This window comes from Macrosteles quadrilineatus, unplaced genomic scaffold, assembly GCF_028750875.1.
Source record: "Macrosteles quadrilineatus isolate MER2022 unplaced genomic scaffold, UCM_ALF_1.0 Scaffold_201__1_contigs__length_191814, whole genome shotgun sequence".
Taxonomy (NCBI): Eukaryota; Metazoa; Arthropoda; class Insecta; order Hemiptera; family Cicadellidae; genus Macrosteles; species Macrosteles quadrilineatus.
Window position 1 is genome coordinate 163,068 of NW_026542794.1, and position 11,621 is coordinate 174,688.

Below are 11,621 nucleotides of genomic sequence, written 5' to 3' on the forward strand. Positions count from 1 at the left end.
CTCTACACTAGTATCTTTAAATGAACAGTCCGACGAAGCCTCAGAGTCTGAGTCACAGAAACATGCACAAGTGGTAAACAAACCAAATGACTCTCCCTCAAGCATCACACAGGACAAAGAAATGTTATCCATCATCTGTAATAAGATGATCTCAGAGAATACTGAAGAGGCAATAAACTGATTCTTTTCCAGGGAAGATTATTATATCCTGTACATCAGCTGATAATATTAAATTAAATGTTCTTTGTTTATTATGAATGCAAAACAAACAAAGTAAGACTTCAGTTAGAGTTACTACATCTTTACATTATGATCCTTGTTAAATTTGTTAAATAAATAACTGTTATTAAAGTTGGTGTTTAATATAAAATACCCTATTAAAAGAATGTTTTTATGAAAGTAAAGGAACTACTGAAGGTGCGCTTCTGTAGCCTACTCCATCAAGGAATACTTTAGAGGAAAACGATGAATGGACCTTGTAACTACAGCCAAGTTAACCGCTATGACTCTTTGGCCTCGATGAAATCTAACCAGCCATTACTGGTCAATGATGGAAAAATGGTATAAAGGAAGGCCTATATGTATTTTACGCTTTGTGGGCCTATTGTACCGAAATAGGACCAATATTAGACATCATAAGGTGCACTGGCGCACATTCCACTATTTATTGGTGAATTATTGGCAGATTCACATCAATAAATTTCTTAAGACCTAAGTTTACTTAAGCCTAACAATTAATTTAAAATAAGTAAGTATGCTATGAAACCATATCTGATGGTTTGATAGCATGACCAAAGTGCTAACTTACTAGGACTTAAATAGGAAATTACCGGTAAGTCTTAGGCCTATGCGTATTAAAGTGACCATGGTAATATACCTATATAGTAATTTATACAGGGTTGGGCAAAAGTCTGGAACCCCCCAGTTAATTTTTTAACGCGTTGCAGTCAAGAAAACCAAACTCGGCACACATTTACAACACAAGAAATTGCAATTTTTCATCAAAGTTACAACTTTGCCCCAAATTTTCAAATGTTATCAAGAGAAATTGAATTTCGCAAACCAGAGGTCCTTATCGTGCCCTAATCAAAATGGTAGCCATTTTAATTTAAGATGGGTAAGCAAGATAAAGTCTGGACACCCCCAGTTAACTTTATAACGTTTACTACATTAAAAAATGCACTTTTTAATTAAAATTAGAACTTGTACCCGGCCCCCAAAAAGGGGGATTTTGACCCCTCATTTTAAAGGATTTTTCAAGACAAATTAAATGGCGCAAACTAGAGGTCAATATCGCACCCCTAATCAAAATGGCAGTCATTTTGAAATATCCCCTATTAACTTTTTAACAGGTTTATAGCAGGAAAACTAAACTCAGCATACCTTTATAAACAATACTTTCTCCATATACTATGGTATAGGGGGAGAAAGTAAAAAAGAGAATTCACCTTTTGGTCAGTATTAAAATATTACATTTTTAAAGTTAACTGGGGGTGTCCAGACTTAAGGCCTATCTTATTTGCTCATCTTAAATAATTAAAATGGCTGCCATTTTGCTTAGGGGTGCGATATTGACTCCTGGTTTGCAGCATTCAATTTCTATTGGTAAACCCTTTAAAATGAGGGGTCACATGATAGGTGTTTCCATTTGAAAATTTTGGGCTGCCCCCAAAATACCCCATTTTGGGGGCTGGGGCAAAGTTGTAACTTTGATGAAAAAGTGCAATTCCTTATGTTGTAAATATGTGCCGAGTTTGGTTTTCCTACTGCAACGCGTTAAAAAGTTAACTGGGGGGTTCCAGACTTTTGCCTGACCTTTGTATATCAATAGAAACTAACAGTTTAGATTTTTACCTGAAAACAATGGCGCAAAGATTTTTCTGCTGTGGCAAAAACTGAAAAACTACAATCGTTTGAATTTCATTCTACTAATACGTTCTTATTTAGACATGTGAGGTAGGTAGGTCGGGTTTTATGTGGATTTGTGAAAGACCATAGGTGTCCTTTGAAGGTAGGATAGGTAGGCTTAGATTAGGAACGTAAAGTTTAGGTTATATTATGATGAATCGAGTTGTTGTTATCTCCAGACTGTTTTTCCACTATTGAAATAGGCATAGTGGTTTAAACACAATAAATAATTTCAAAAATGCAAGCATGATTCCATAGTCTCTTAGGCCAAATTAAGTAGGCCAGTAGTGATGGGATAATAAAACACATTTGAGAATTTGAATAAATTTGTTCGAATAATTTTATAGCAACATGGTGTAGGCTACTTAAATAAACCAATTGGCCTATGGCAATTTCAATTTTCCCAAGTCTAGTTTTGTAAATCAAAGCATTGTTGCCATTCATGTATAATAAATACATTTAAATGAAAATAAATGTAGTTCAGTTCTACTCTAACATAAAATAGGTTATATTTTAAACAAACTAACTTATAAACCCAAATGAAATAGATGATTGTTCACTCTCATTCAATTAGGTAATGAATCATTTAATATTGTGAAATAACTAGACAAAAGTATTCATTACAATTATAAATTTAATGAGAAGTGAATTTCAACTTTAAAACAGTATGATTCATTACTAGGTTAATTGAATTATCTAAATATATAAAAGGCAAAGCCCTCACTGACTGACTCACTCACTCACTCACTCATCACTAATTCTCCCACTTCCCATTTACCTAGGAGTCTGAAATTCGGTACTACACCGATTCTTTGGGCATTAAATAGGAAACTAAATAGTTTTTATTCTGATCGGGCTTTCGGGCTCCGCCCCAGTGGCTCTGCAGTTTCCCATGTTAACCTTATGATTTTTCATATTTAAAAGGAATTAATGAATCTTAACAGCTATTTCAATTAAACAAGTTGGTTCTGTTTTATGATGTTCAATAGCATTAAAGTTACAAGGATTACCAACAGGGTGCAGCACTATTATTTTTTTAAATTTATGACTACAGCCAATTTGCAACCAAAAGGTGAGTGAGCGTAGCGAACGAACTTCAACCTGGAAGTGAGTTAGCGTAGCGAACGAGCTAACCTGAAGGCAAGTGAGCGGAGCGAACGAGCTCCAACCTAAAGGTGAGTGAGCGTAGCGAACGAACTTCAACCAGGACGTGATTGAGCCATGCGAACGGGCTCACTTGTGAAGTTAAACGGGGCAAAGCCCGCAGGTACAGCTAGGAATTAAAAAGCAGGTATATAAAAAGGAATTAATAATGCTGGTTAGTGTCCAAATTTAACACCCATTTTAAGTTAATGAGACAGTTAATTGATCCCTCCTGAGTCGGGTACAGTAAAGGTTCCATTTTAAGTACGTAACCTTAAAAGTTGTTGTTGTGAATTAGTATATATTCAAACTCAGAACACATCGGCCGAATTTGAATTAATTTATTCTGGCTATTCAAACTAGCCTAGATTGATTTAATTTTATTGATACCGGCCGAATGTCAGTACCTAAGTATTCAAATAGGTACAGCCAGAAGTATTCGAATCTTTGAATACCTTGGTCGTATTCGAATAACTTGAGTATTCGATTATGTATTCGAATGCCCTATCACTAAGGCCTACCTTAAGTTACCGGTAGGCCTACTTGACGATTTTACCAGTCGAATTACGGGTTGTTAATGAAATTATTTAGGCCTACCCTACTTTAAAATTAGTATAACTTACATAACTTAACAATCAATCATTCAATCAATAAATATGACTTGGGCTATTAAACTTAGATTTTAGAGTGTAACTTAAATATTGAAGTGCAGATCAACAATTTGAAAATTTGACTTTGAAGCTGAACATCACTAAGTTAATAGGCCTAAGTTAGGCCTACACCGGCTGCACTTTACTTTAGGTCCTACACTCATTCGAATAAAAATACATTAGCCTATCGATCGATATATCGATTGTTTCATTCGATATACATTATCGTTTGGTTTGTTAGGTAAGGTTAACCTAACCTAACTAACCAAATGATATATCGAATGAAACAATCGAATAATCAATATTTTCATTAGAATGAGTGTAGGACCTAAAGTTAAGTGCAGCCCCTACACCATTTAAAAAATTGAAATGATTGGTGTACTTAGGGCCTACAAGGAATTTTTGTCACAGCAGAAAGATTTTTGTACCTTTGTTTTCAGGTAAAAATTTAGGCCTAGTTTCTAACGATATATCGGTAATTATTTACCCTATTTACACTGGGATTTGATGTAATTTTGATATGTATACTTATAGTATTTTTAACGCTGAATCCAAAAATGCAATCAGTTTTGGTCGGAGAGATTCCTAAGTGGCCGTACAGTTATATAATTAATATTAAGCTTCGATTTTGTTGATATATTACCATATTTGTGGTATGGACGAGTCCAAGTTCTAGTGGCGACTAACACTAAAAGGGGTGGAAGGTTTGTGGAGTGGAAACAGCTGTCAGTTGTTTATATTCTATACTAAACAGACAAAACCATTCTATACTATGACGCCATGAGAGCAAAATCAGAGTTACAATATGCATTAACTAGATTTTAAAAAGGAAATGGACTTTGGTGATGTTTATAAAATACAATAAATCAACTACCATACATAAACTATTAATCACGTGAACATAAATTATAAAACAAAATAGAAATTATTCACGTAAAATATCAGTAATAGAAGCTAGGCCACTGCCGACATGATCATCGTCCTCATTCCAATCCTCAACCATTGACTAAGGCCTCAACGCGCATTTTTGATATCGTTATTTCATTGTGTTTCACCCACTATTTAATTGTGCAAAAACAGTTTGGAAGTTGCATAAATTAATGAGTCGGTTCATTATAACCTAACCTTTACCTTCCTAATCTAACCTCACTTCAAAACACTTAATACAGTCACGAATCCGCATAAAACCCGACCTACCTTCCTCACATGCCTAAATAAGAACTGATCATTTGGTTTCAAAACGAATTGATTTGATTTCATTTCGCATTAGATCAAGTAGGCCTATAAACAGTTGTTTGCTCTTCTCACTCAGTCCTCACTCCTCACTCTTCACTCAGTACGGACCCGTCCAGACCACGCCATATTACCATTACCTTCAGTACCGCTCAATTATCCTTGTTAGATTCGTAATCCTAACCTTCGTTTTACGGCCGCTACCGCCACTTAGGAATCTCTCCGACCAAAACTGATTGCATTTTTGGATTCAGCGTTAAAAATACTGTAAGTAGACATATACAAATTACATCATATCCCAGTGTAAATACGGTAAATATTTGCCGATATATCAAATAAAGGTTCCCACGGTCACCTTAATATAAGTTAATTATTTTTAGGTAGGCCAACGCCTAGGCCTACCTCATCAAAGCAAAGCCTAACTTAGGCTACACTGAAACATTTGGGCTGCACTTTATTTTACGTCCTAGCCTACACTCATTCGAATGAAGAATATCGATATAGGCCTAACTTATAACTTAGACTAGCCTATTCGATATATCGATTACTTCATTCGGTTAAGTTAACCTAACTTGATATTCCGAATAAAATAATCGATATATTGATTTGAATAAGTGTAGGCTAGGACGTTTACGAACACTTTAACTTAGCCTAGTTTACAAACTAAAGTGCAGCCATCATTTGTTCCGATAAATGCAAATTCTGGGAATAAATCTATAACATAAAGAAGGTTATTACGGCTCTAGTAACAACTAGCCAAATACTAAGCTTAGCATTTTAATTATTTCATGAATAGGTATAGGCTAACCTAGCCTAGTTAAAATATTTGGGTAGGCTACCTTCGACGCTTCAAAGCTTGCGATGGCCAAAGTGTTGTCTTTAACCACTGAAACACACCGGCTAAAATTGACATACTTGTTCACCATTAATTAAATAGTACTTAAAGATTTAAAATAAAAATGTATACGGTACTATACTAAGTTTGTCACAAACAACGGATGACTGAAAAACTAAGTTGAGATTTCCACAATTCCACACCAACACACGGACCGGACACGCACAACACAACACGACCATAAAAATAATCCCCACGACGGCCAAAAAAAGTCCCGTTTAATCCGGCTTTTAAATTGTGAAAAATCCCATTTTTTCCCTATTAATTTTTTATTGTACAATCCCTCCTCTCTCTCCAGTCACTCCTTAAGTATAATATTTGACGTATCATGTTTAAAAACTTGTTTAGACATTACTATTATATTTTCTACAGTATTTTATTCAATTGGAGTTCGTTTTTCGCTAAAATTAAGTAGAAAAAATAAAAAATAGTCATCACAGCTAAAAATCCCGTTTTATCCCGCATCCCCTTTTAATCCCGCTAAAGGTCTAAAAGTCCCGTTTTGGGGATAATAATCCCACGAATGGAAAAACTGTTTGAGAAGCTAAGTTAGCTCAGTTCGATGCAATGAGCATACCCCCGCCACAGCAAACCTGCAGACTAAGCAAATTTTAACTTGTCTGATTACATTTTTACTAAAATATTTCCATAAATAAGACATATTTATTCCCTATTTAAATAACATTAGACTTAACGACTGCTTAGGTTTGCTGCTATGGGGGAAGTTAAAAGTGTTTTTGACCATACGTCAATAGTATAGGATGAAATAAATAAATTTGCCAAAATTTTATCAATATATATCCATAAACAAGCAAACTACAATTTTCATTTTCTCCATAAGAATAACATGGGAGTTTTAAATTACACTATTTTTGAATTTTCTCCGTGACCATTAGGCATACAACAGCGCTTCAATATACTAAATTATTTCTTTTTTTAAGCTCTACAAAACGGTTTGAAAAGAAATTGGAAATCTTTTTGTTTTTAGGGTAAAAATGGGAAAACTCCATTTTTATCCTATAAAACCCCCCATAAACCCTCGTCCCCGTGGCCCGATTATGCTGGATCGCGAACTCGTTCGAATAAACGTAGGTTTACACGTTTGTACCAAATTTCATCAAAATCGGACCATTTTGCTAATTTGCAACCAAAAGGTGAGCGAGCGTAGCGAACGAACGAGCTCCAACCTAAAGGTGAGTGAGCGTAGCGAACGAACTTCAACCAGGACGTGATTGAACCATGCGATCGAGGTCATCTTGAAAATGAACGAGAATTTGACATAAAACCACATTAGGACAGGACGACGTCTGTCGGGCCAGCTAGTTTCATATAAATTTCTAAAAGCTTATTCATAATTAGTTTTTGATAAACTACCAAGTTAATCCAGGAAGTAAGGAACTTATATGGGAAGTGTAAATAATTATATTCTGGTTGTAGTTTTACTTTACAATAGTTTATTATATTTATACACAGATAGCATTATTTTATTAATTATTACTGACCAAGAAATGTGATTGTTTTGTTGAGATGGCTTCTGATTCTGCTTGTGTGGATCTGATCATTATAAATTCCTTGCTAAAATGATGTAATCTTGCAGTAAAATATATCTTGCATATATATTTGAGTAGTAAATTGTGGTGATTTTGGTCGGTTTCTTGTAAAAAAAAAGGTCCCCGGAAAAAAGTGGCATCCATAAACTGTGCCATAACAGTAGTCAGTGGTAATTTTCTTTAGTACATTTATGTCGTTGGGAATATTTCTGTCGTCTATATTGATTTTATTCCTAAAAACAAGTTTAGTTTCCTAAAAACCACAAGTTTGCGTTATTAGTTTATGTTAACCTAAATAATTCACTGTTCAAACTAAGCTAAATGACTAAATAAAACGAAATCAATACAAAATATGTCAACTATCACCATTCAACTCTACAGATTACACCTTACTACGGTTATAATTGTTTAAAAATACAGGATTTACAACAAATACTGTATATCTGTATGGGCGTTTATACGACGTGCGTTTGTACAGTACAGTGGATTGTCGGATTGCACCACCGTGGTTCGGCGCTCGCTAGTGTGGTGACATGCTTTCAACCGCCATCGGCGCTCTGGACTGGCGACACTCCGCTGTACTGCGCTTATTGAAGCGTGTCCTCTCTATTTATTTATATTATGTGCTCGTTGGTTTTTGTTCGATGTGATGGATCCTATGATCATTCGATCATTCATTGATCACTTCACTGATCAAGAAGAAGACAAGACAAGGTCAAGCCGAAGCCACAGACTAGGGTACTAGGGAATAAAAGTTTTAGTTATTATTATAGCTCAGTGATGAGGAGGGGCTCTTAAGGAATCAGCGTAGATTAAAGATATTTCAAACGTGTAAGTACGCCTACTGTTGATGGGAAGAGGGGGTTTTTTAATTACTCCATTTAGTTTAAAGCAATATACAACAACAAACAACAACAACAAACGTTTCGCCAATAAATGGGATACCTATCAATAACTAAGCCTACAAGTATAGATTCTGACAGTAGGTAACTTGGTACTAAAAATAACAATTAATTCAAATCAAATCAAATCATTTTACAGAAAATATATTTACAACATTGGCATGTGGATAGGCGGATCAGTCAGAAAATTCTGGGAAAATGTCTTCAAAAAATTCTTTTAGGGAGTAGTAGAAGGCTCTTGACTTGAGTAGAGGGACCAGCTTCCTTAAGAAAAGCTTACGCTCAAGCTGTTTGATAGAGTTGGGCAGCTTGTTATAGATTTGTAAATTGCTCCTGCTTCTGGGATCTCACCAGCCTAACCCTGGGCACATCAAGCAACCCGTGCTGCCTAGTTTGGTGGTCATGAACCGCTGAACGAAGTTGAAACTTGTCGCAGTGGTCATGGATCAGCAGTGAGCATACGAGGATGCAATTGTTATAAACCGTGAATATCCCCAGCCTTGCAAATATGGGTTCGCAGTGGGCAAGGCGGTCAATAAAATGAAATATATCTTACAACACGTACTGGATTACTAATATATCTTTAACATCAGCGGCATGACCCCAAAGTAGTAGGCCATAACTCACATGACAGTGATGGAACATGGCATGATAGATGTTAAGCAGGTGTATAATATTGTTCAGTAATAAAATATCGCAGCTTGAGACAGCACACCCTAGAAAGTTTGCTGCGAACATTGCCTATGTGATTGTTCCACGCCAATTTCCTGTCCAGATGAAATCCAAGGAGCTTAACTGGTTCATTAGGTGGGGCATTTCTTGACAGACTGCAGACCAGAGTGTCTGGGTTTTATCATGGTTGAGCTGAAAACCACTTTCTTCAAACCAGCGGGATGCTACGGAGAGATGTTGGTTGGCATCTGCAGTGGACAGCTCAACTTGGGTCCCCCGTGACACCATGGTTGTATTGTCGGCAAAAAGCACAACCCCTCCATCTCTATCAAGGTCATTGCTGATAATTACCAGGAATAAAAACGGACCTACAATATTGATCCCTGAGGGACACCATACCTGACACTCTTGGGCTTGGATGCTACACCCTCCACAGAGACAACCTGGTGCTTTAACCAGCCAGATAGGAGTCAATCGTCTTCAGTGCCATGCTGTATACTCCCAAACTCCTCAATTTCCCATGCAGAAGATTGTGGTTAACACAATTGAAAGCACGACTCAAGCCACACATCGTGAGAGTCACCGTGTCACCAGCCTCGAATGCCTCACCAACCAAGTCGGTCAACTTCTTAATCGCACCAGTGGTGGACCTCCCTTTTCTGAAACAATACTGCCCATCTGATATCTGTCTATCTCCAAATACTGTGTCAGTTGGACTGATATTATGCTGGCTTCAATAACTTTTCCCGAGAAAAGGCACTATGGAAACCTAGGCCTGTAACTGGCAAGAGATTCTCGATCGTCCTTTTTTTAGACTGGCACAGAGTCCTTAAGGTCTTAAAGGCATTGGGGGGAAAATACCATTTTCCAAGGAATCATTAATAACTAATTAATAATCTCCAAATACTGTGTCAGTTGGACTGATATCATGGCTTCAATAACTTTTCCCGAGAAAAGGCACTATGGAAACCTAGGCCTGTAACTGGCAAGAGATTCTCGATCGTCCCTTTTTTTAGACTGGCACAGAGTCCTTAAGGTCTTAAAGGCATTGGGGGAAAATACCATTTTCCAAGGAATCATTAATAACAGTGGCCAGAGGAGCTGATATGACATCAGTAATCTTCTTTAGCTAAGATACAGACATTCCATAAAAATCTGGACTGTCAGAGTTTTTAAATGTTGAGACAATGCGCAAAATCTCTGCTGAAGAGGTAGGTTGCCAATGATGCAGGGTAGAAGTATGCAAGTCCCTTCCGGCCTCCTGCTGGATGTCTCTAACAGGTCCTAGGCTAGTAACAATAAACAATGTTGTTCACAGACTCAATAAAAACATCATTAAAATCATCAGGGCTGGAAGGTAGCTGATGACAGCTGGTAGTTGACCTCACCACATCCCATGCAGCCTTGCATTGATTTTTAGCTGATTTAATCATATTCACATTACCTTCTTTTTTAGCCTCGATAATACGTGTTTTATAGGCTTGTTTTATGTTATGGTAACCTTTTCTGTCACTGTCAGATTTGGACAACATATACCTATCTTTCAAAGCAAGCATCGAACACTTAAACTTGGCTAGGTGGCTGAGCTCTGGCGTAATTAAACCAATCGGAATTTGCACTTATCCTAATCTGGCTTGTTTTTTTGGGTTTGATAATGGCTTAGCTGACCTTACAATTGAAAGGAAAAACACATCTAAAACATACCTTAAATTCACAAAAAATGCTTCAAATAATGCATGCCACCCAGGAGAAGTATCTAACCACGATGTTACCAAGGGCTGCTCTGAATAAATCCAACTTATCAATATCTATTCTTACACCATAGAATGTATAGTTAGTACGCCAAGAAAAGAAGGGACTTATTAGTATACAGCAATTACTAATTCTAATATTAGTAATATTTACAACAATTACATATTAGAGCTTTCAGAACATTTTTGAGGAATTCTTTGACGCTGTAAGAGGTTATACATATACTTAGCAATTTATGTTTTAACTGTTTTTTGAATTTTGAAAGGCTTGGTTCTAACGGGATAGCTTTTATGCCATACGTACAATGTGTGTTAAAAAAAATATTTTTTGGATTTGGAAAGTTAAATGAATTGCGCATAATGTGTATATTGGTTTGTAGTAGAGAAGTAAATCAGAAAAGTTTTGTTTTAAAAAGGTCAAAGAATCTAGAATGTATAGATGGAGGGAAAAGGCAAGATTTTTGTATTGAAAAACTCTCTGCAGGAATGACGCTTACGCAAAGGGAAAATAGTTCTCATCTCATATTAGTTGTGCCTAGGGTGCTGACCAGGGTCAAAAATGGGCATGAACAGTAATCGTATTCTAAGAAAAATCTTTGACAAAAAGTTAGTGTCACCAGCAGTATTCGATTGGATGTGTATAATACCTCGTGAACACCAGACGGGACGAGACGAGCTTCTAATTTGTTGGCGTTGGCACCCCCCAAAAAACCAATTGCCCCACACCCTAACCCTAGTTACGTGCCTACCTTGCCTTTTCGGTAGTTCTTCTTAACTGTACAGTACATCTTTTGTTAGAATTTGAGGCATTAATTATAATTTTATTTTATGAACAGAACTATTTTTTCGATTAGTAAATCTTTATTAGATTTGTATCTTAAACATTACTATATTTTTTATGTCGGCAAGTTTGGTCA

General features: G+C 36.4%; 1 protein-coding gene across 3 annotated transcripts in view; it reads right to left on the reverse strand.

Annotated features, from left to right (window-relative positions):
- The window catches only part of LOC128982221 (sentrin-specific protease 1-like), a 60,051-nt gene extending 54,094 nt beyond the window's left edge, over window positions 1-5,957 (reverse strand). For 2 of the 3 annotated variants that reach the window (XM_054401287.1, XM_054401289.1), the window contains exon 1: window positions 5,774-5,957. In XM_054401287.1, the coding sequence (XP_054257262.1) occupies window positions 5,774-5,847 (74 nt within the window). In that variant the 5' untranslated portion in view covers window positions 5,848-5,957. The remainder of the gene's footprint in view (window positions 1-5,773) is intronic. The other variant, XM_054401288.1, reaches the window with a different exon arrangement.
- Between the last annotated feature and the right edge of the window lie 5,664 nt (window positions 5,958-11,621).